The sequence below is a fragment of the Pristiophorus japonicus genome, chromosome 9 (assembly GCF_044704955.1).
Source record: "Pristiophorus japonicus isolate sPriJap1 chromosome 9, sPriJap1.hap1, whole genome shotgun sequence".
Lineage (NCBI taxonomy): Eukaryota > Metazoa > Chordata > Chondrichthyes > Pristiophoridae > Pristiophorus > Pristiophorus japonicus.
This window is the reverse complement of record NC_091985.1, coordinates 150096444-150120184: the sequence shown is the minus strand read 5'-3', so window position 1 is coordinate 150120184 and position 23741 is coordinate 150096444. Positions and strand designations below refer to the sequence as shown.

The window sequence follows — 23741 nt, the reverse complement described above, 5'->3', positions numbered from 1 at the left end:
AAATCTTACAGAATCCCTCCCTTGCTTTTGCAGGGTTCCCAACTGTTGCCATTCACTCACAATTTGAAGAACATTAGTGTCTCAATCAGTAAAATTCTAATGCTTCAAAATATTTCCCCTAAATTTGCAGGGGTTCGGCTGACTAAATTTTATTCCATTCTCAAAATGTGCCCCTAATAAAGATGAGTTACTACCATGCGCTCCCCTCCCACCTCCGTTCCCCCCCGCCCCCCCTTTTCTGTTATGAAAATGTTAAATCTTGCTGGAGTATGACTCTGCGGGTACAGTGAACCATTTACTGCCTCAGCCAAGAGGACATTCTCATGTGTCAGCTTCGATAGTCAGTGTTGACAGGCTATTTGAACATTGGTGGGTGGGGAGAGTTACTGGATATGAGTTGAAGTCTTGATAAATTGTTAAATTACTGCAAATTTAACAAATGACAATCTGCAGATGATTCCAGAAAATACTACACCTTATGAAAGAAAGAAAGATTTTTTAACTTACTTTTCAGTTTGTAGTTCCAGTGAAGGGGACATATCCAAAGCACAATAAACTATCTTTTCTCGTTGCAAATTTTTACTGACAATTGCGTTTTTCCCACATTTTCTGTTGTATTTTGGATTTTTCCCCCACTTCTGGGTTAGTTTCTAATAGATGCATTAATAACTTAAGGCGCGGCAAACAGTAAAACCTAAACAGTATAGGTAGCAGGGACACCGGCAATCACACATTTAAAGTTGTGTTTCCTAAAAGTTGTCATATGAGACATATTTTCCCCAAGGAATGCCTATGTTTAGATTATATCTATACGTCAGGAACATTTCAATTATAAGGCAACTATGGGTCACTACAGTTAGGAGATTCAATTAGTTTGCAGGCAATATATTTTTGAGTTATTTTCACTGATTTTGAGTGATTTCTGGAATAGTTATTAAGGGATTTTGAACATATTGTGGATATTTGCTTTAAAACAAATGGGGCCTTTAGTTTCGATGCTGATATTGCTGATCCTTACACTGATTGTTACCCACAATTTCCCAGAAGTGAGTGAGACACAGTACAATGCTTTAGTTGAATAATTTCTTTTTATAAAAGTTGTAATTTCTATTGAACTTTAATAATGTAATAAAATATCATAATTCTTAATGTTTTGTTTTGTAAAATTTTCATGATCAACAACAACCAACAACAACAGTATAAACAACACTCAAACTGCCCCTGCACCCTCCCACGATTCTACCTGCGGCCACCTTTCCCAATGTTTACAAATGGGTATGATTTGGTGGCCATTACAGAGACATGGTTGCAAGGTGGCCAGGACTGGGAATTAAACATACAGGGGTATCTGACGATTCAGAAAGATAGGCAGGAAGGGAAGGGAGGTGGGGTAGCTCTGTTAATAAGGGATGATATCAGGGAAGTTGTGAGGGATGATATTGGCTCCAATGAACAAAATGTTGAATCACTGTGGGTGGAGATTAGAGTTAGTAAGGGGAAAAAGTCACTGGTCCATGGTGGAGCGGGCAATAATCAAGGGAATAATGGAGGCATGTGAAAAAGGAACGGCAGTAGTTGTGGGGGATTTTAACCGACATATCGATTGGTCAAATCAAATCGCAGGGGCTAGCCTAGAGGAGGAATTCATAGAATGCATACGGGATTGTTTCTTAGAACAGTATGTAATAGAGCCTACAAGGGAGCAAGCCATTTTGGATCTGGTCCTGTGTAACGAGACAGGAAAAATAAACGATCTCCTCGTAAAAGATCCTCTCGGAATGAGTGATCACAATATGGTTGAATTTGTAATACAGATTGAGGATGAGGAAGTTGTGTCAGAAACGAGCGTACTATGCTTAAACAAAGGGGACTACAGTGGGATGAGGGCAGAGTTGGCTAAAGTAGACTGGAAACAAGGACTAAACGGTGGCACAATTGAGGAAAAGTGGAAGACTTTTAAGGAGCTCTTTCATAATGCGCAACAAAAATATATTCCAGTGAAAAAGAAGGGCGGCAAGAGAAGAGATAACCAGCCGTGGATAACCAAGGAAATAAAGGAAAGTATCAAATCAAAGACCAATGCGTATAAGGTGGCCAAGGTTAGTGGGAAACTAGAGGATTGGGAAAATTTTAAGCAACAGCAAAGAATGACTAAAAAAGCAATAAAGAAAGGGAAGATAGATTACGAAGGTAAACTTGCGCAAAACATAAAAACAGATAGTAAAAGCTTTTACAGATATATAAAACGGAAAAGAGTGACTAAAGTAAATGTTGGTCCCTTAGAAGATGAAAAGGGGGATTTAATAATGGGAAATGTGGAAATGGCTGAGACCTTAAACAATTATTTTGCTTCCGTCTTCACAGTGGAAGACACAAAAACCATGCCAAAAATTGCTGGTCATAGGAATGTGGGAAGGGAGGACCTTGAGATGATCACTATCACTAGGGAGGTAGTGCTGGACAGACTAATGGGACTGAAGGTAGACAAGTCCCCTGGTCCTGATGAAATGCATCCCAGGGTATTAAAAGAGATGGCGGAAGTTATAGCAGATGCATTTGTTATAATCTACCAAAATTCTCTGGACTCTGGGGAGGTACCAGCAGATTGGAGAGCAGCTAATGTAACGCCTCTGTTTAAAAAAGGGGGCAGGCAAAAGGCAGGTAACTATAGGCCGGTTAGTTTAACATCTGTAGTGGGGAAAATGCTTGAAACTATCATTAAGGAAGAAATAGCGGGACATCTGGATAGGAATAGTGCAATCAAACAGACGCAGCATGGATTTATGAAAGGGAAAATATGTTTAACTAACTTACTGGAATTCTTTGAGGATATAACGAGCATGGTGGATAGAGGTGTACCGATGGATGTGGTGTATTTAGATTTCCAAAAGGCATTCGATAAGGTGCCACACAAAAGTTTACTGCAGAAGATAAAGGTACGCGGAGTCAGAAGAAATGTATTAGCATGGATAGAGAATTGGCTGGCGAACAGAAAGCAGAGAGTCGGGATAAATGGGTCCTTTTCCGGTTGGAAATCAGTGGTTAGTGGTGTGCCACAGGGATCAGTGCTGGGACCACAACTGTTTACAATATACATAGAGAGGCTGCAAGGAGATTTGGATAGGTTAAGCGAATGGGCTAAGGTTTGGCAGATGGAATACAATGTCGGAAAGTGTGAGGTCTTCCACCTTGGGAAAAAAAAACAGTAAAAGGGAATATTATTTGAATGGGGAGAAATTACAACATGCTGTGGTGCAGAGGGACCTGGGGGTCCTTGTGCATGAATCCCAAAAGGTTAGTTTGCAGGTGCAGCAGGTAATCAGGAAGGTGAATGGAATGTTGGCCTTCATTGCGAGAGGGATGGAGTACAAAAGCAGGGAGTTGTTGCTGCAACTGTATAAGGTATTGGTAAGGCCGCACCTGGAGTACTGCGTGCAGTTTTGGTCACCTTACTTAAGGAAGGATATACTAGCTTTGGAAGGGGTACAGAGACGATTCACTAGGCTGATTCGAGAAATGAGGGGGTTACCTTATGATGATAGATTGAGTAGACTGGGTCTTTACTTCTTGGAGTTCAGAAGGATGAGGGGTGATCTTATAGAAACATTTAAAATCATGAAAGGGATAGACAAGATAGAGGCAGACAGGTTGTTTCCATTGGTGGGGGAGACTAGAACTAGGGGGCACAGCCTCAAAATACGGAGGAGCCAATTTAAAACCGAGTTGAGAAAGAATTTCTTCTCCCAGAGGGTTGTGAATCTGTGGAATTCTCTGTCCAAGGAAGCAGTTGAGGCTGGCTCATTGAATGTTTTCAAGTCAAAGATAGATAGATTTTTAACCAATGAGGGAATTAAGGGTTACGGGGAGAGGGCGGGTAAGTGGCGCTGAGCCCACGACCAGATCAGCCATGATCTTATTGAATGGCGGAGCAGGCTCGAGGGGCTAGATGGCCTACTTCTGTTCCTAATTCTTATGTTCTTATGTTCTTATAATGTCTTTCCACCCCAATCCCCCCCGACCCTTGGCCCCGAACCCCTTCTCCTCCTCCTGCTATCAATACCCCTGGCCCTGCCCACGTCGGGACCAGTACGTTGTGCAGCAGCAAAGCACCTCGAGCGTGATTGCGGAGGGGAGGGGGGAACAATGGCAGCGCTAAGTGGGGGGGCTCTGGAGAAGCTGGGGTGCTGAGGGACCCATCTTCAAAGTTGAAAGAAACTAGTTCCTGGTGCTATTACCATTGGTGGCATGGCACCTTGGGCTGCAGTGCCATATTCTACGACCGTCAATTGCCACATAGTATTCTCCCTTACCGCCGCAATCAGGTCCACCATGTCCTCTGATTGACGGGCAGCTAAAGCCTCGATGTTTGCGGACAACCCAACAATGACCTGGAGGAGCTCTCGACTCAAGTCAATGCTCATCTTGGACAGTCCCACCATGTCCAGGTTCACATTTGCCTGTCTCGCTGTGTTCCCACTTTGCCGGATCAGCCACCACGGATTCACTATGGGGGTCGGTGTGTGCCACTGCATGCCGCTTGGTCCCGCTTCCTCGGGCAACAAGGTTGGATTCCGACGAGGAACCAGTGGCCGCAGGTAGAACGGACCCTTCAAGTCCCACCACCCTTCCCTCCTCCTGTACCACCACCATGACAAAGTTTTGAGGAGTGTTCTCCTCCTGTTCCTGCAGCACCATCTCTTCCACCACCCTCTCTTCATTCCTTATTCCCTCCAATGATTCCTCTCTGGGAGGGGCAGGCAGCTCCACCTGTGCAACTGTAAGAACATAACATTAATGGTTGGCGACAGGGGAGGGGAGGGGCCAGAGGTAAAATCAGAGCAATTCACTTTGCGCAGGCTTATGTCGAGAACAAACATATACATGAAACTATCATAAGCAAAGTAGACAGAAACAACATAACATAACAAAACTTGAGTCGCAAACAGTTTGCTTTCCAAGTGGTAGTCTGATCAACCAAAAAATTATGTCAGAACTAACAACATGTCTTGCTCCCAGCATTACATTATATTCTACATTATATTGCCATAAGATTGAATTACATGATCGCAGTACAGCCCAGGGATTATGCAGACTTACCCTCCGGGAGAACTGGTTCGCCACCAACACACGTGAGGGTGCGATCATACACTCCCGTCAGGCTGCAACGCGTTCCTCGAGGTCCGTCAGAGGAATAGTCTTCGGCGGACCACCGCCCATTTTCCAGAGCTCTGTCCTACTGCCGGTTAATTTTTTCTGCAAAGGTGACAAAAAATATGTATCAACTAATTTCACAGCTACTAATATGGAACACACACACACATACATACATATGCATATATATATATAGGTACACATCCCTATTTAACCGTCCCCAATCTTTTCATCAATGAGTGCACCATTTAAGTTCTGTTAGCACACAAGTGTTGCATGATGAACACTTGAAAATACAGAAGACTAGCACAATGAGATCGATGATGGGAAATAAAAAATGTCACCAAGCTTTACAACACAATAAAACGTGGCACCATTTAAGAGTAATTCATCAATGCATGATAAAAGTTATTACTTACTCTCGCAGACCCAACGCTGTCATTCCTCCGTTTGCGGCACTGGTTCGTCCCCCGCATCATGGGCGCGACAGATGACACCGCCTTAGCGATTTCGCGCCATAACCGCTGATACACATTTGGTGCAGGCTTTCCTCACCCACCCGTGTAAGTTGATCCCAGCAGGCCTCCACTTCATGGACCAATGATTCCTGGGCTTCTTCGGGGAAACGAACGGCCCTCCTCCTCCCACCTACCTTCCTCTGCACTTCCATACCTTGTTTTTCCATCTTATTTATACTGATTTATATATTTAAATTTAAATTATTATTTATTATTTATTATTATTAGTATTATTTTCTATGATGTACTGTTATTATTATTAAAAGTTATATTATATTATCAATTAATAGTGAATATACTCCCCCAAATTGTTTTATATACAGATCTTATTCAACAGCTCCTCTCTCTCTCAGATTGACCCACCTCTGCACTTTCAAAATGACCAACACTCTCTGTGTTCTCTGCGCATGCGCAGGGTCACCTTTGACCCCGAAATCACGGGAGAATGCCCGCGCATGCGCAGAGAAGAAAACTGTGTGCTTTCCAGGGGTGCTGCTTGCCTTTAGTAAGGTGAGCAGATCGTTGACTTTTAGGCCCTTCGCCACCGCCCGCTCTGGCCCGCTACCGCTACGCAACCGCCGGAATATTGCTAAGAATCTGGTGGCAGTGATCCCAGGGAAAATTCTAGCCCATTGATTTTTGTGATAAGTAGTCACTAAACTAATATTGGTGTGAATATGAAATACTTCCACAGAGAGGACTATGGAAAAGCAGTTTTTTGAGACTCTGCCCACGGTCTAACTATTGTACTTTGAGAAACTGAACTTCATTTCAATTGCTGCTCATCTGTAAACTTCTATCTACACACACATAGGTCTATAAAATAGGCCAGTTAGTTTAACATCTAAGGAAGGGAAATTTTGATATATTTAATTAAAGGTGAAACTACTACACCTCTAGATGAAGAGAAATTAGTTACAAGCAGCCAACATGGTTTTCAGAAAAGAAGACCATGCTTGAGAAACCTGATCGTGTTGATTGAGATGGTAGCAGATATGGTGGATGGTGCAAATGCAGTGGATGTGGTATACATGGACTTTCAGAAAGCATTTGACAAGGGGCAGCACAGGAGTCTATTGGAGAACAACAACAACAACTTGTATTTATATAGCACCTTTAACGTAGTAAAGTGTCCCAAGGTGCTTCACAGGAGTGTTATAAATAGAATTTGACAACGAGTCACATTAGGAGAAATTAGGGCAGACGAGCAAAAGCTTGGTCAAAGAGGTAGGTTTTAAAGAGCATCTTAAAGAAGAGAGGCGGAGAGGTCTGGGAAGGAAGTTCCAGAGCTTGGAGCCGAGGCAATGGAAGATACGGTCACCAACGGTTGAGAGATTAAAATCAGGGATGCTCAAGAGAGCAGAATTTGAGAAGCGCAGATATCTCGGGGGGATTGTGGGGCTGGAGGAGATCACAGAGATAGGGAGGGGCGAGGCCATGGAGAGATTTGAAAACAAGGATGAGAATTTTGAAATCGAGGTGTTGCTTAACCGGGAACCAATGTAGGTCAGCGAGCACAGGGGGTGATGGGTGATCAGGATTTGGTGAGAGTTAGGACACGGACAGCCGAGTTTTGGATGACCTCAAGTTTACATTGGGTAGAACATGGCAGCCCAGCCAGGAGTGCGTTGGAATAGTCAAGTCTAGAGGTAACAATGGCATGGATGAAAACATTAAGGGACATGGAATTAAGATGAGGTAGCAAATTGGATTAAAAACTGGTTCGAAGGGAGGAAACAGAGGGTAGTAGTTATGGGCAGTTTTTCAGTGTGGTTAGAAGTTCACAGGGTTCAATTCTGCAGCCATTCCAGTTCACTGTGTATATCAATGATCAACTCATTGTGGTCAAAGACTGATATCCTTAAAATGAATACTGCCCAAGAGTACCTGTCAATGCTAATATGGACCTTAACAATACTGCGTTGACAAGTTCTTCATGTTTCCATTGTTGACTGACTAACTTCAATTTGAAGAAATTGAAAATGGCAAGAAGTAGGAGACATTGCATAGAATGTACAGCACAGAAACAGGCAATTTGGCCCAACTGATCCATGCCGGTGTTTATGCTCCACCCGAGCCTCTTCCCTCTCCTCTTCATCTAACCCCATCAACATATACTTCTATTTCTTTCTCCCTCATGTGTTTATCTAGCTTCTCCTTAAATTCATCTCTGCTATTTGCCTTGACTGCTCCTGTGGTAGTGAATTCCACATTCTAACCACTCGAAGTTTCTCCTAAATTCCCTATTGGATTTATTAGTGGCTATCTTATATTTATGGCCCCTAGTTTTGGTCTCCCCATTGGACATTGTGCTGTGGAATCTTTTGAACATATAGACGGGGCCTCGGTTTATCGTCTCACCCGAAACACCGCACCGGCAGCAATGAAGCAGTCCCTCTGCTGCACTTAATTGTCAGCTTGGATTACTGTATCTGTACCGTGTTATTGTGTGTGTAGGGTGTCACTGCGTGTGTCGTGTTAATATGTATGTAACATCTTGTGCATGTACAGTGTTAATATGTGTAGTGTTATACATGGGTACTGTGTCATAGTATGTGTAACATGTCATTGTGTGTGTAAAGTATTAATTAGTCTGTAGCATGTTATTGTGCATGTAGTGTTAATGTGTGTGCAGCATGTTATTGTACATGTGGCATGTTGTGCATGTACAGTTAATGTGTGTGTAGCATGTTATTGTATGTATAGGGTTAATGTGTGTAACATGCTATTGTGCATGTACAGTGTTAATGTGTGTGTAGCTTGATACTGTGTGCGCAGCTTGTTAGTGTGTGTGTAGCATGCTATTGTGCGTGTACTATGTTGCCACGGATACTAGCCCTGAACTGTGGCAGAAGTAAAATAAAGGCACTCCAACCCGCCCACTCAGCAATACATACAAAAAACATCCAGCCATCAGACTCTGAGGTGACCATAATTTCCAGCCACATCAGGGAGTTGGTCGACACTTGCTGGCCAATGCAAAGCCTTCTCAGACATCGGAGAAGTTGGGTGGGAAGCGCCGAAATGGCCTCCTTCTGCGCTGTAAATTTCTATGTTTCTGTGTTTCTAAGTTCCAACAGCCAGAATCAAACTTTAAAAGAATTGAGTGCCCAATCCTGCAGTGTAAACACACCATCACCTTTCTCTTCTTGAGGCCATAGAGAGACTCGGCAGCTTTGATTCATGAGAGAAAAATGACCTCAAGTGTTCTGGTCCTTTCCTTCAGTCACTCTCTGTGTGAATTGAACACTCGATTTAATTATCAATTAGGTTTCATTCCAGATGTAGCTGCACATATTATCGCCCCTCCTCTCACTTCTCTGATCCAATTATCACCCAGGAAAGTGTTTGTCTCACACCTACGTCAAGTGTTCTGTGAAATCTGAAGTAGAAACAGATATTGCAGGAAACATTCATCAACAACAACTTGCATTTATACAGTGCCTTTACCGTAGTAAAACGTCCCAAGGTGCTTCACAGGAACGGTAACAGACAACATGTTTGTATGCAATAACTCAATAGACTGGATACTGTAAACTCCAAACAGGTACAAACCTGGCTCTACTTTATTAGGGCCCAAAGTGATCACATTACAGGATGGCTGGCCTTTTATACCTGGGCTGCACACACGTGCGCACAGCCCAGTGACCTCTGACAGTGGCGTCACTTGGTGGCTAGTAAAGCCAAGCATACATACATGACAATATCCCCCTTTAAGATATTAGTAATGGTCTTTTTACAAATTGAGACGGTCCGGGGCTTTCCACTCCCGAGTTGAATGTCTCAGTTCAACTCCAGTTTTGGGCAAACGTTCTGAGTCTGTTATGACTGGGGGCTGGGTAGCCGCTCTGATGGAAGTGGCAATGACCACGTCAGCGATTGAAAGTCCAGATTCATTGATGACAGCAGAGTCCTCTGATGACTGAGGGTAGGTTGGTTGGTCACTGATTGTGTCTTCCTCAGACTGTTCCGGTTCATCCGTGTGCTGCAGCTTTATCTGATCAACATGTTTCCTGCATGTCTGCCCATTCTTGAGCTTAACAATAAACACTCTGTTACCCTCCTTGGCTGTAACAGTACCAGCGATCCATTTGAGACCTTCACCATAATTCAGTACATACACAGGATCATTGATAGAAATGTCAGGTGACACAGTAGCGCGATCAAGATACCCTTGCTGACTTTGACATCTGTATTTGACATGATTATTCAAGTCAGGTGGACAAGAGAGAGCCTGGTCTTGAGACCTCTCTTCACCAATAGTTCAGCAGGGGAGACCCCGGTAAGCATTTGGGGTCTTGTCCTGTAACTAAGCAATATGTGTAACAAGCGAGTTTGCAGTAAACCTTGAGTTACACGTTTCATACTCTGCTTGATGGTTTGGACAGCATGCTCTGCTTGTCCATTGGATGCAGGTTTGAATGGTGCTGACCTCACATGTTTGATAAAATTGAGTTTCATGAACTCTTGAAACTCCATATTGGTAAAGTAAGATCCGTTGTCGTTTACAACGATGTCAGGCAGACCATGCGTAGCAACATGATACGAAGGCTCTCAATGGTAGGTGTGGATGTGCTGGATGACATGATTGTACACTCTATCCACTTGGAATAAGCATCCACCACAACTAAGAACATCTTTCCCAGGAAGGCACCCGCAAAGTCGATGTGGATCCTGGACCATGGTTTAGATGGCCACGACCACAGATTCAGTGGCAATTCCGCTGGTGCTTTACTAAGCTGCATGGAAGTGTTGCACTGATGCACACATGATTCCGATCAGAGTCAATTCCAGGCCACTATACATGAGACCTGGCAATGGCTTTCATCATGACAATACCGGGATGCGTGCTATGTAGATCATGCACAAATTTCTCTCTGCCTTTCTTGGGCATAACAACACGATTACCCCACTGTATACAATCTGATTGAATGGATAGTTCGTCTTTGTGATGGATGTAAGGTTTGGTCTCCTCACACATTTGCTTGGGTATGGCAGACCAATCACCACTAAGGATACAACGTTTCACAACCAATAATATCAGGTCCTGGCTGATCCAGGTTTTAACTTGTTGGGCCATGACAGGGGTTCCTTCACTTTCAAAAGCATCCATAACAAACAGTAGGTCTGCCTGTTGTGGCGTTTCCACCTCCGGTGTGGGCAACGGCAGACGGCTCAATGCATCGGCACAATTCTCAGTGGCAGGTCTATGGCGAATGACATAATCATCGGTAGATAATGTCAGCGCCCACCTCTGGATGTGGGATGATGCATTGGTATTAATACCTTTGTTTTCTGAAAACAATGAAATGAGTGGCTTGTGATCTGTTTCCAGTTCAAACCGAAGACCAAACAGGTACTGATGCAATTTTTTAACCACATACACACAGGCTAGTGCTTCTTTCTCTACCATGCTGTAGGCTCTTTCCGCCTTTGACAAACTTTTTGAAGCATATGCAACAACTCATTAGCTTGTTGGAACACACAGCTAACTCCATATGACGAAGCATCAATGGCCAATACTAGACACTTGCATGGATCATAATGTACCAGCAGCTTGTTAGAGCAAAGCAGATTAGTAGCTTTCTCAAAAGTTCGGTCTTGAGATGTACCCCAAACCCAGTTGTCACCTTTTCTTTGCAGCATGTGCAGTGGCTCTAATAAGGTGCTCAATCTAGGTAAGAAATTACCGAAGTAGTTGAGTAGACCAAGGAACGAACACAGCTCCATCACATTCTGCGGCTTGAGTGCATTTTCGGCTTGGTTTTCAAGTCCATAGACCTGATACCATTAGCAGCAATTTTCCTCCCCAGGAATTCGACTTCCGGTACCATGAAGATGCACTTCGAGCATTTCAATCTGAGTCCCACTTTGTCCAGACGATGTAGAACCTCTTCCAGGTTGTTGAGATGTTCGGCGGCGTCACTACCTGTGTCTAATATGTCATCTTGGAACACGACGGTTCTGGGAATGGGCTTTGGTAGACTCTCCATGTTCCTCTGAAATATGGCTGCGGCGGAGCGAATTCCAAAAGGGCACCTGTTGTAGATAAACAGTTCTTTATGAGTGTTGATGCACGTAAGTTTCTTCAACCTCTCGTCCAGCTCCTGTGTCATGTAGGCCGACGTCAGATCTAGTTTTGTGAATGACTTCCCCCTGGCTAGCGTTGCAAACAGATCATCAGCCTTCGGTAACAGGTATTGATCCTGTTTCGAAATTCGATTGATTGTAACCTTGGAGTCTCCACAAATCCTGACAGTGCCATCACTTTTCAACACGGGAACAATGGGGCTGCTCCATTCGTTAAATTCGACCGGTGATATGATCCCTTCACGCTGGAGTCTGTCCAGTTCAATTTCGACCTTCTCCCTCATCATATACAGAACCGCCCGAGCTTTATGATGGACAGGTCTTGCATCCGAGTCCACGTAGATCTGCACCTTGGCTCCCGTGAAATTGCCGATGCCTGGTTCAAACAGCGAGGGGAACTTGCTCAGCACTTAAGCACATGGAGTATCCGACGACGACGACAATGCTTTGATCTCATTTCAGTTCTACTTGATTTTTTTTGAACCAGTTCCTGCCGAACAGCGTTGGACCATTGCCTGGAGCAATCCATAACTGTAAATCGTGAACCGCACCATCATACGACACCTTGATTACTGCACTGCCAATCCCCGTTATGAGTTCTTTAGTGTACGTACGCAACTTGGCATTAACTGGACTCGGCTTAGGCCTCACAGCCACAGTCTGTCGAATGTCCTCTGGCTCATTATTGATTGACTCGCACCCGTGTCCAATTCCATAGATACCGGCACACCATTAAGTTTTACATTAATCATTATCGGTTGGCTCTTTGTTAGGAACGAATATAGTCCATACATTTCCTCCTCTGGTACCTCGGATTGCATATCCAGATCCACGCTAAACTGGTCATCATCCTTCACATGGTGTGTCGCAGCACGCTTGCTCAGTTGCGGACACGTGCGCTGGAGATGCCCCACTCTCGAACAGCCTTTACAAATGTACTGTTTAAACCGACACTGATGATGCCGATGATTTCCCCCACAACACCAACACGGTGATATCGGATTCATTCCCGTTGGTGGACTTTGAACAGCCACGGGTTTCGCATATGCAGTCGGGTAGGCACTGCCATATGCAGCTCTGCCAAACAACGATACTATCTTGTTTACAGTACTTGCCGAGTTCAGATTTTTCAATTATATCTGCTTTAAGCTTTTGTCCGTCGTCATGCATGATTGGGCAATCATGATGGCCTTGCTCAAATCCAGCGTCTCTGTCGCTAGTAGCTTACGCAGGATCACTTCCTGGTTGATGCCAATTACAAAGAAGTCCCGCAGCATGTCTGCCAACGCAGTTTTGAACTTACACAATCCAGCTAGACGTCTTAGGTCGGCAACGAATTCCGATACATCCTGGCCCTCAGAATGAACGTGCGTATAGAATCGATATCTTGAGATGTTGAGATGATGCCTTCATCTGGTTTGAGATGGTCACGTACCAGAGCACACAATGTTTCATAGTCTTTGTTGGACTTAAAGGCGAGAGGAGATTCATTCTGAGTCCATAGAATTTCGGACTGCAAACCGTGGGGAGGACCGCCTGGCGCCGAACTGCGTCTGCCTCTTTCTCCATTTTGTTGGCCACAAAGTACTGGTTCAAGCGGGCTACAAAGTCTTCCCAATCTTCTCCCTCCACGAATCGCTCCAGAATTCCAATTGTGCTCATTTTTGCATGCAAGGTTCTTGTTACCTCGTCGTCAAATGTTGTGTCTGCAATAATTCAATAGACTGAATACTATAAACTCCAAACAGGTACAAACCTGGCTCTACTTTATTGGGGCCCAAAGTGATCACATCTCAAGATGGCTGGTCTTTTATACCGGGCCCGCACACACGTGTGCACAGCCCAATGACCTCCGACAGTGGCGCCACCTGGTGGCTAGTAAACCCAAGCATACATACATGACACAATAATTGACACCGAGCCACATAAAGTGATATTGGGACAAGTGACCAAAAGCTTGGTCAAAGAGGTAAGTTTTAAGGAGCATCATAAAGAACGAGAGAGAGACGTAGCGAGGCCAAGAGATTTAGGAAGAGAATACCAGATCTTGAGGCCTAGACGGCTGAAGGCACGGTCACCAATGGTGTAGCGAAGGAAATCAGGGATGCACAAAAGGCCAGAATTGGAGGGTTATATTGCTGGAGGAGGTTACAGAGATAAGGAGGGGCAAGGCCATGGAGGGATTTGAGCACAAGGATGAGAATTTTAAGTTTGAGGCATTGCCAGACTGGGAGCCAATGTAGATCAGCGAGCACAGGGGTGATGGTGAATGGCACTTGGTGTGGATTAGGATATGGGCAGTAGAGATTTGGATCAGCTGAAGTTTATAGAGGTTGAAGGCCAGCCAAGAGAGCATTGCAACAGTTGAGTCTGGAGGTAACAAAGACTTCTGAGGGTTTCAGCAGTCGATGGGCTGTGTCAGGGGGGAACATGTCAGTTAGTACTTGTGGAGACAAGCCTGTTCCTGTGAAATGGTTCTTTCCCTATATGTTACTGGTTCAGGTCTCAGTAGCTCCTAAGTGGACTGTAAGTGAATAGCACTTCGATATTGCATTTCTCCGACATAAGCCTAATCACACCCTGACAGATCTCACAAGGTTCGATTTTAAATTAGGTTCCGTAAAGTGAGAGTGTGGATCATGTTGTATTATCTCTATTCAGTGCAGTATCTTGGTCCATGATAACTCTGATATGTATGCCAGTCAAAATGGCAATATATTTTCTTCTCGCTTTTCTTTATACCAAAATAACTAAACTCAATTCAAACAAAACATTTTTCAAATTTCTTCTTAGTTTCTTTTTGATCAAGAACAATATTTAGGGTTCCTGTACTGGTTCATCCTTATTCGAATGACTGATCACTTTAGCTACACGATGCACCATGGAAGGGGCATGACTGGGCACACAGCCTCATAATTCCTTGCTCTTTAATGCCCCACTACTATTCATGGTCCACTCCACCCCACAATGACATGATTTTCAGTAAATCGCACACAGTTTACTAATTATTTCATCTGTTCTCCGTCCCCTCCGCTGGGGGAAAGACATAACAAAAGGGGCAAAATAGGGTAGATTTTAACAGGCATTGTTTTACTGCCGAAAAAAGACACCTTTGTAATGGTAGAGAGAAGCTCTTTAACAGCTGCTGGCAAACAAAAGCTCAGCTCCATGATCTTGGCGCTCTCCCAGTGCATGCTGGAAGTAACATCCGAAAACGTAAATTAGCTAAGGTACTCTCATAATACTATCTTATTAATTTATGTTTGCTTTTACAGACCGCTTTTGCACACAACTGTGCATCGATTGCTTTATGACTCCATTGCACCTTGTCATTTTAAATCAGACACTTCACTCACATCCCTTTAAAGAGAGGCATGTCTAACAACTTGAATCAACTGGTGTGAGACATGCAGTCTGTCTCCTGGGAGGTGCGGACCTGAAAACAGACTTGAAAGGATGTAGGGGGCACTCTGAATTGGCCACGGTTGTGGCTCAGGGCTAGCACTCTTGCTTCTGACTTAAAAGGTTGTAGGTTCAAGTCCCACTCCCGAAGCACTTGAGCACATAGTCTAGGAACAGCGTACCATTGCAGTACTGAGGGAGTGCCGCACTGTTGGAGATGCCGTCTTTCGGATGAGACATTAAAGCGATGCTCCGTCTACTCTCTCTCAGGTGTGGATGTAAAAGATCCCATGGCACTATGTCAAAAAAGAGCAGGGGAGTTCTCCCCGGTGTCCTGGCTAATGTTTATCCCTCAATCAACATCACTAAAGCAGATTTTAGTAGACAAGGCTCTATATAAATGCAAATCTTTCTTTTCCCTGAATTAAGTGGTCATAGAAACATACAAACATACAAAATAGGAGCAGGAGTAGGCCATTCGGCCCTTTGAGCCTGTACCACCATTCAATAAGATCATGGCTGATCATTCACCTCAGTACTCCTTTCCTGCTTTCTCTCCATACCCCTTGATCCCTTTAGCTGTAAGGGCCTTATCTAACTCCCTCTTGAGTATATCTAACGACCGGTTAGAGGATGATGGGCAGCAACGTCAAGGAACGAGGCTGCCCAGCAGCAGGGCGAGCTAAGGAAGGCAGCTACTAAAGGGGCCTTTCATAGAATTATAGAATCATAGAATAGTACAGCACAGAAGGAGGCCATTCAGCCCATCGGGTCTGCACTGGCTCTTTCAAAGAGCTGTCCAGTTAGTCCCACTCCCCAGCTCTTTCCCCATATCCCTGCAATTTTTTCTCCTTCAAATATTTGCAGGAATTCCCTTCAACGTTTACCTGTTTTCATAAAAGACGGCAAATACTTCAAGGTGAAAAACTTTGCAGCAGGGCTGGAAAAATCTTAAAAGGCCACAACAAATCTCAAGGACGTGTTTACAAGCTGGAGCTCAGTAGCTGTGGGTCCTTCACCATGTAGTCCTTATGAATGTAGTAGCAGGTTCGAGCAGAGATAACCGTACACATCAAATACTAATTTTATTGGAGACATCCCTCAGCAAAGTTAATCATTCTTAGCAAATATCAAAAATCAAAAGGCAGCCTTTCACTGAGAACAGACTAGCAGGGGCGAAGATGGTCTTTGGCGAAGTCACGAAATGGGCATTATCGAATTGGAATCTCGTTTTACATTGTTTCTGATTTTCTTTTCCGTCTCACCACCCTCGACTTCCACATCATGTAACTTTCGTCATCCATTTACCTTTCTTCTGTCAAACTACTCATCAAGGCTTTGGCGGAATATGTATTACGTAGAATTACATAGAATGTAGAGCACAGAAGCAGCTCATTCTGCTCAACTGGTCCATGCTGGTGTTTATACTTCACACGGCATGCTCCCACTCTAATTACCCTTTCCCACACTGCCTCCTGATCCCTCGATTCCCTTCTACTTCGTTTATGTATCAAGCCTTCCTTTAAATGTAGCAATGCTTCATCCACTCCATGAGTGCCACATACTCATCACTCTCTATGTTAAAAAATTCCTCCTAAATCCTTTATTTGATCTGTTCGTGACTATATTATATTTATGCCCCCTTGTTCTGGGCTCACCCACAGTTTCTCCTCATCCATCCTATCGATCCCCTTCATAATTTTAAAGACCTCTCTATCAGGTCTCCTCTAAGTCTTCTCTTTTCAAGGGAAAGGAGCCCCAGTGAGTATTGCTGGTTAAAGTGTTGTAAATACATTCATATTGAAGTATTACAACTTCGTCCATCCCAGGGATGTGTCACTTCAGTTGTGTGGCGAGACTGGAGAAACTAGGATTGTTCTCCTTAGATGAGAGAAGGGTAAGAGGAGATTTAATAGAGGTGTTCAAAAATATGAGGAGTTTTGATAGAATAGATAGGGAGAAACTGCTTCAACTGGCAGGCGGGTTGGCAACCAGAGGTCACGGATTCAATATAATTGGCAAAAAAACAGCGGGAAGATGAGACATTTTTTTGCAGCGAGTTGGAATGCACTGCCTGAACTTTCAGAAAAGAATTGGATAGATACCTGGAAAAGGAAAAATTTGAAGTGTTGTGGGAAAGAGCGGGGGGAGTGGGACTAATTGGATAGCTCTTTCATAGAGTCAGCACAGACATGATGGACTGAATGGCCTCTTTCTGTGCTGTGAAAGAATATTTCATTATCTAACTGGAGAACAAGTTAATGTTTATTCATCAATCTTGCGCTCCCAGCGGGAAAGTCTTGCTCAATGATAGTGCGAGTTAGAGACTTGGCATTACGGTGCTGTAGACCTCTCTCTCTCTCTCTCTCTCTGAGACCCGCATTCCCATTGGGACTGCTACAGAAATCCACACCAAAGATTGCCTGTCCCAGTTAAACTTCTTCTTTGAATTTCCAGGTATGATATTATGAATCTTCAACTTACAGAGCATGGTCTGTATGATTACGTGAACATAGGGACGTGGTATGAAGGGTTGCTGGACATAGATGACAACAAGCTCCAGATGAACATGACCAGGATGGTGCGTTCTGTCTGTAGTGAACCCTGCACAAAAGGACAGATTAAGGTGAGTTCAAGCAGCGCTTTTGTGGGTCACCTATGAAAGGGTCGAGGCTGTTGGGTTCCTTCTGAAGGTCAACCAATTCACTGTGGTCTGCTATCACTTTCTAAATGTTCAGCTTCACTTCCATTCAAAGGGACACAGACTGAAGGAGCTCGGTTGCTGATGAAAAGTCAGCATCCTGAAACGTTAACTCTCTCTTCTCTCTCCACAGCCTGCTGAGTGCTTTCCAGCATTTCCTGTTTTTATTAAAGGGATTGTGTGTTCCCTTTCTGTAGGTTATTCGGAAAGGAGAGGTGAGCTGCTGTTGGATCTGCACCACGTGCAAAGAGAACGAGTATATGCAGGACGAGTTCACGTGCAGGGCGTGTGAGCTGGGTTGGTGGCCGAATGAAGAACTCACAGGTAACAATACCTTGAGGAAATTTTCCCCAAGATTCATCGCAATGAGATATCTCAGGAGATTTCAAAAGATCCCATGGCACTATTTTGAAGAGGAGCAGGGGAGTTCTTCCCAATGATCAGGCCAATATTGATCCTCAACCAACATCACTGAAACTGATTTTCTGGTCATTATCGCATTGCAGTTTGTGAGCTCTTGCTGTGCACAAATTGGCTGCCGCGTTTTCCTGCAGCACAACAGTGACTACACTTCATAACGTGCTCCACTGGCTGTAAAGCGCTTTGGGTTGTCCTGAGATTGTGAAAGCTGCGAGATAAATGCAAATCTTTCTTCCTTTTTTCATGTGTCCTGAAATTAGGGTATGCTCCACAATTTAGTGCAGAGCTTTGCATGACCCAGAGTTTGTGTTTCAGTAATCAGCACGCCCACTTCACTCAACAGGTGAGCACCAGAATTCTCCACACCTGTTTCCATCACACAAAGTTCGGTACTGAACTGTGGCATTTACCCCAGTTTTCAGATGAGTAAATAAAGGATGGGCTTTGTAAAAGGTCTTGTGACTGCGCCTTTAAGCTTTCTCTCTGCTTTTTATTGATACATATTTTGTTCCCTGCTTTTTCCCCCTTCCCCCACTCTCCTCACGGTGCCGACCTTTACTGGGGTAGTGGTTTCATGCTCAGCAGCTGCACGTCTGGTCAATTTTCATCGGATTATATAGAAATTACAGCACAGAATAAGGCCCTTCAGCCCAACAGGTCTGTGCTGGTGTTTATGCTCCACATGAGCCTCCTCCCACTTGTATTAATCTCACCCTATCAACATATCCTTCTACTCCTTCTCCCTCATGTACTTATTTAACTTTCCCTTAAATGTATCCATGCTAATCGCCTCAACCACTCTCTGTGGTAACGAGTTACACATTCTAACCACTCTGGGAAAGAGTTTTTTCCTGAATGCCTTATTGGTTTATTTAATGGCTAACTTATACTTGTGGGCCCTATTTTTGGACTTCCCCACAAGTGGAAATATCTTCTCTATGTCTACCCTATTGATCCCCTTCATAATTTTAAAGACCCCTATCAGGGCACCTCTCAATCTGCTGCACAAAAGAGCCCCAAGCCTGTTCAATCTTTCCTGATAGTTATAACTCTCAGTTCTGGTACCATCCTTGTAAAAAAACATTTTTGCACCATCTCCAGTGCCTCTATAACATTTTCACCGTGAAGCGCGTCATGACCAAGCCCAAGCCGATCCTCATCTGACATTCACTTGCTGTCTCGCAGGGATCACTGGATCACAGTCAGGTCACATTTCCCTCTCCCCAGACCAGCACTGAGGCCAATAGTAACACCATCCATTGCTGCCCTGGATGAGATTGACTAACTCAACACAGACGGGGAATAAAATCTGCAACATTCTGGTCATACATCGGAGAGCTCTTTTTCCAAATGTTTAAATTTCCTCAATAGCTCAATACACAGTGGGCCGGATGTTACAGTAACCAGAGAACGAACAGCATCCGCCATTTGTTAGAGTTTCCCTTGGCCGTTCAATTTCAATGAGACTTTGCACTCTACAGGGCTTCTGGGATCTGTGTGCAACTGCAGCAAGAAACTGTGTATCTCCTTAACCAATCAGATTGAAGTATTCTGAATTGAACAGCGCAGAGTCTGAACCAGGAATTACAAGTTGGAATAGTGAATTATTGTCAAATCAGGTACAGAGGCCCCGCTAATAACTCCGAGGCGCATTTGGAATGGGGAGGAGCGATATCGGGTGGGAAACCGGGAAGCAGTTTCAGCGTGTCTGTCTGTGGTATTTTAATGGAGCCACCTCATTATGATATTGCTTCCGGGTTTGGCGTCAAATGCACGACAACGGCCGTGGGGGCCAAAATTGCCCTGCTCCTTAAGGCTGGTTACCACAGCAAATTGGCGGCCACGCTGCGGAGTGGAGTGGCCGGCGACTTTTGGTGGAGTGGCCGCTGATAGCCCAATTGTCCTCCCGAGTTTTCCCGGTGGTGCCCTGTTCCCCCCACCGCTGCTCCGCTGCTGCCGATCCGTGGTAAGTGTGTCATCACCATGCGCATCGCCGATCTAAGCCCCCACCCCCGACGGCGACATTCCGCTCGGAAAATCTTTGGCCCACCCGGCGGTGCTAAAACCCGATTTTCCCCGGTGGTCTAATGAGGCTGTGGCCTTCTGCAGTGGAGGTGCGGCTTCCCTTAAAGAGGAGGACTCACTGCCGCTGCCACCATGTTTTATTTTGTCGGCCGACTGCCAGGTTGGATCAACAATTATGCCCCCGGGTTTGGCCAGGCCACCAACAGGCAGCCTGGCACCCCCTCATGGGTGCCAGGCCACTGGCCAAGCCAAAACCTTTCCGGTGGCCCAGTGCGTCGAAGTTTTAAAAGCGTGGAGGTTCACGCCTTTAAATGAAGGAGAGAGCCATGGTGACGCGGCACAGTGATGACATCTGCCCCTCAGTTACTGTCACCGCCGCATTTCTACCTCTCAGGTCTTGTCACCGCCCCTCTTATGACCGATTTCCAGATCAAAACAAAAAAAACAAAGAGCCGAGTGTCGCTCAAGAGGCGACCTGAACAGTAGCCGTGTTAAAAACATCGAAACAGAGTGGGAGGGTACACTTCGGGCATGGGGCAATTTCTACCCCGTGGTGTGCAATCTCAACTGGAGTCTTTAAAGGGGCAATCCAAAGATAGATAGAATTTGGAGGAGTTAGGAGTTTGCACAAAGAGGCTGTTAGCCTCATTGTTATTTTTTAGTGAATTCTAGCCCAAAACATTTTTAAATCACCGCCACTGATCACAAAATTGGTATAGATGAGGAAGGTCATTTGGTCCATTTTGGAGCCCCTTCAGAATGTCCCAATGTGCTTCACAGCCACTAGAGTACTTTTGAAGAGGGAAATGCGGCAGGCAGTTTTCACACAGCAAACTGCACAAACAGCAACGTGATAATGACCAGATTATCTGTCTTAGAGATGGTGGTTGAGGGATAAATATTCAGAGTGATTATCTGCAACTACATTTTTGTGTCCTACTGCACATGCACACAGTTAGAGAGTGGAGAGAGGTACGGAGAGATGGGAGATCGGAAAAGTTGGAGAGAGGGGAGAGAGAGAGGGAGGTAGAGAGTGGGGTTGGAGGGGAGAGAGAGAGAGGTGTCAGAAAGAGGGGAGACAGAGAAAGGGAGAAAGGAGAGAGAGGGGAGAGGGGTTGGAGAGAGAGGGGTCGGAAATAGGGCAGAGAGAGCGAGGAGGGAGAGAGAGATCTGAGAGAGAGAGGGATTGGAGAGAGGGGAGAGAGAGAGGGGGATTGGAGAGAGGGGTTGGAGAGAGGGGAGAGGGGAGAGAGAGAGAGGGGTCAGAGAGAGAGGGGAGAGAGAGGGAGGGGAGAGAAAGAGAGGTCGGAGAGAGTGGAGAGGGGAAACAGAGAGAGAGGGGAGACAGAGAGAGAGGGGTCAGAGAGAGGGAAGAGGAGAGAGAGAGAGGTCAGAGAGAGTGGTGAGAGAGAGGGGAGAGAGAGAGAGATGGGATAAAGAGAGAGAGGGGTCGAAGAGAGAGGAGGGGTCAGAGAGAGGGGTAATCGGGGAGAATGGGGGGATCGGAGGGAGGGAGAGAATCAAGGAGGAGAGGAGGTCAAGGACTCGGTGGTGGGAGAGGGGGAGGGGTAAAGAGTACAGGGGGCACAGTAGGAATGGCAGAAGAATGTGATGCAGGTCTAAAGGGGAGGGGGCGGGGGGGGGTTGAGAGTGGGAACATGATCCAGATGGCAAAACTGGACGAAATCCAGAAGTCACGACACTATCAATATTCACTTCATATCCAACAAATCTGTTAACAATCCGTGACCCACGCATAATGCCCCCTCGATGGTGGGAGGTGGGGGGGAATGTTGGGAACATGTTGGGAGGAAAAGGTCATGAATCCGTGGGGGAGGAACTTGAGCAGGGGGAGAAGGTTAGGAACCTGGGGGGTGGACGGGCAGTGGGGGAAGGTCAGGAATGTGCGGGGTGATTAGGTCAGGAATTTGGCCTGTTGGGGGGGGGGGTGAAAGTGTGTGAGCAACTTGGGCTGGGGGTGAGTGATTAGATCAGGAACTTGGGCTGTGGGGGGGGGGGGAGTGTGTGAGCAACTTGGGCTGGGGGTGAGTGATTAGGTCAGGAACTTGGGCTGGAGGGGGGGATTAGGTCAGGAATTTGGGCTGGGGGGTGGCGGGGAGGGGGATTAGATTATGAATTTGGGCAAGGAGGGGTGGGACAGGAACTTGTTTGGGGGGTGAGAAGGTCTTAATCTGTGAGAGTGAGCCCTATTCTGTCTGGAGTCGGCAGTTAGAATGGCTCGAATTACACTTTGCAAAGTCACTGATTACCTAGGCAGGGAGGTTCTAATTATATATTCCAGAGAAACTTATCCTCCAAGATGGCCAATCAGCAATCAGTCATGTGATCAAGGGGACCCAATCAGAGCTTTTAGGTGTTATGAATAAACACGTCCATAAATATTGGCCAGAATATTGGGGAGAACTGCCCTGCTCATCTTCGAAATAGTGCTCTGGGGCCTTTAATGTCCACCCAAGAGGGTAGATGGGGCCTCAGTTTAATGTCTCATTGGAACATAGCATCTCTGACAGTGCAGCACTCCCTCAGTACTGCACGGAAGTGATATCGTAGATTATGTGCTCAAGTCTCTGGAATCGGACTTGAAACTGCAACTTTGTGACTCAGAGCTGAGAGTGCTACGGCTGAGCCGATGCAGCACATCTTGGGGCATCACGCCCTCAAAATGTCACACGTCTGTAGGGCAAAGAAAACACAATTGGTTCAAATTACCACTTATCCAAGTTACCAATCAAATACCCATTAACTAAATCTGAATGAATTAAAAAGGGTCAAATATACCAGAGTGACCAGTAGAAAACTGACCAATCAAGCTGCTGAATTATTTTCAAAGTTACCATTCACTAACCAATAAGTAACACAAAAACAACCTGTCTCATTGCTGACATAATTTTCTTCACACAGTTTTCACCACCCATTTTTCTTCTTTACTCAGACAAGAGTGTATTGCTACAAATAACAGTTATGACAAGCACATGAAAATTGCTCGATACTGATTTTTTTAAATCACAAAAGGTACCCAGAATTAATGCCAGGAAGGAGTTTGCACCAGACAGATCTGTCTTTCTGACTGAAACCTGGGGCTTCAGTTGAACATTGCACTTGGGCCTGATCTGTGTGTTTAGTGCGTGTTTTGTGCGTGCGTGCATGTGTGCGATGAAGCTAAAGATTCCAGAGTACACGCGGCCATCCCACATCACATGACAACCAAGTGGAAAAGATGCCGTCGCTCCTCTGGCCAAATTTGCTGTGCGTGAGAGAGCGATGCACCTTGGAAGCTGGAATTTTCACCCTACCATGGTGGCCTGTGAGCAAAGACGGGCTGGCAGAAAGCAGGAAATTTTAATTTTTACTTGTTTGGATCTCCCTAAAGGTCAGCACTGATCAACTCGTGCCGCATTCCACGGCTGCACAGT

The 23741-nt window shown here is 45.2% G+C and overlaps 1 protein-coding gene across 1 annotated transcript in view; it reads left to right on the top strand.

The window, feature by feature from the left end:
* The window catches only part of LOC139272718 (metabotropic glutamate receptor 1-like), a 633444-nt gene that overhangs the window by 590013 nt on the left and 19690 nt on the right, over nucleotides 1–23741 (top strand). Inside the window, exons 5-6 of the mRNA XM_070888814.1 lie at nucleotides 17619–17787; nucleotides 18060–18186. Of these exons, the coding sequence (XP_070744915.1) occupies nucleotides 17619–17787; nucleotides 18060–18186 (296 nt within the window). The remainder of the gene's footprint in view (nucleotides 1–17618; nucleotides 17788–18059; nucleotides 18187–23741) is intronic.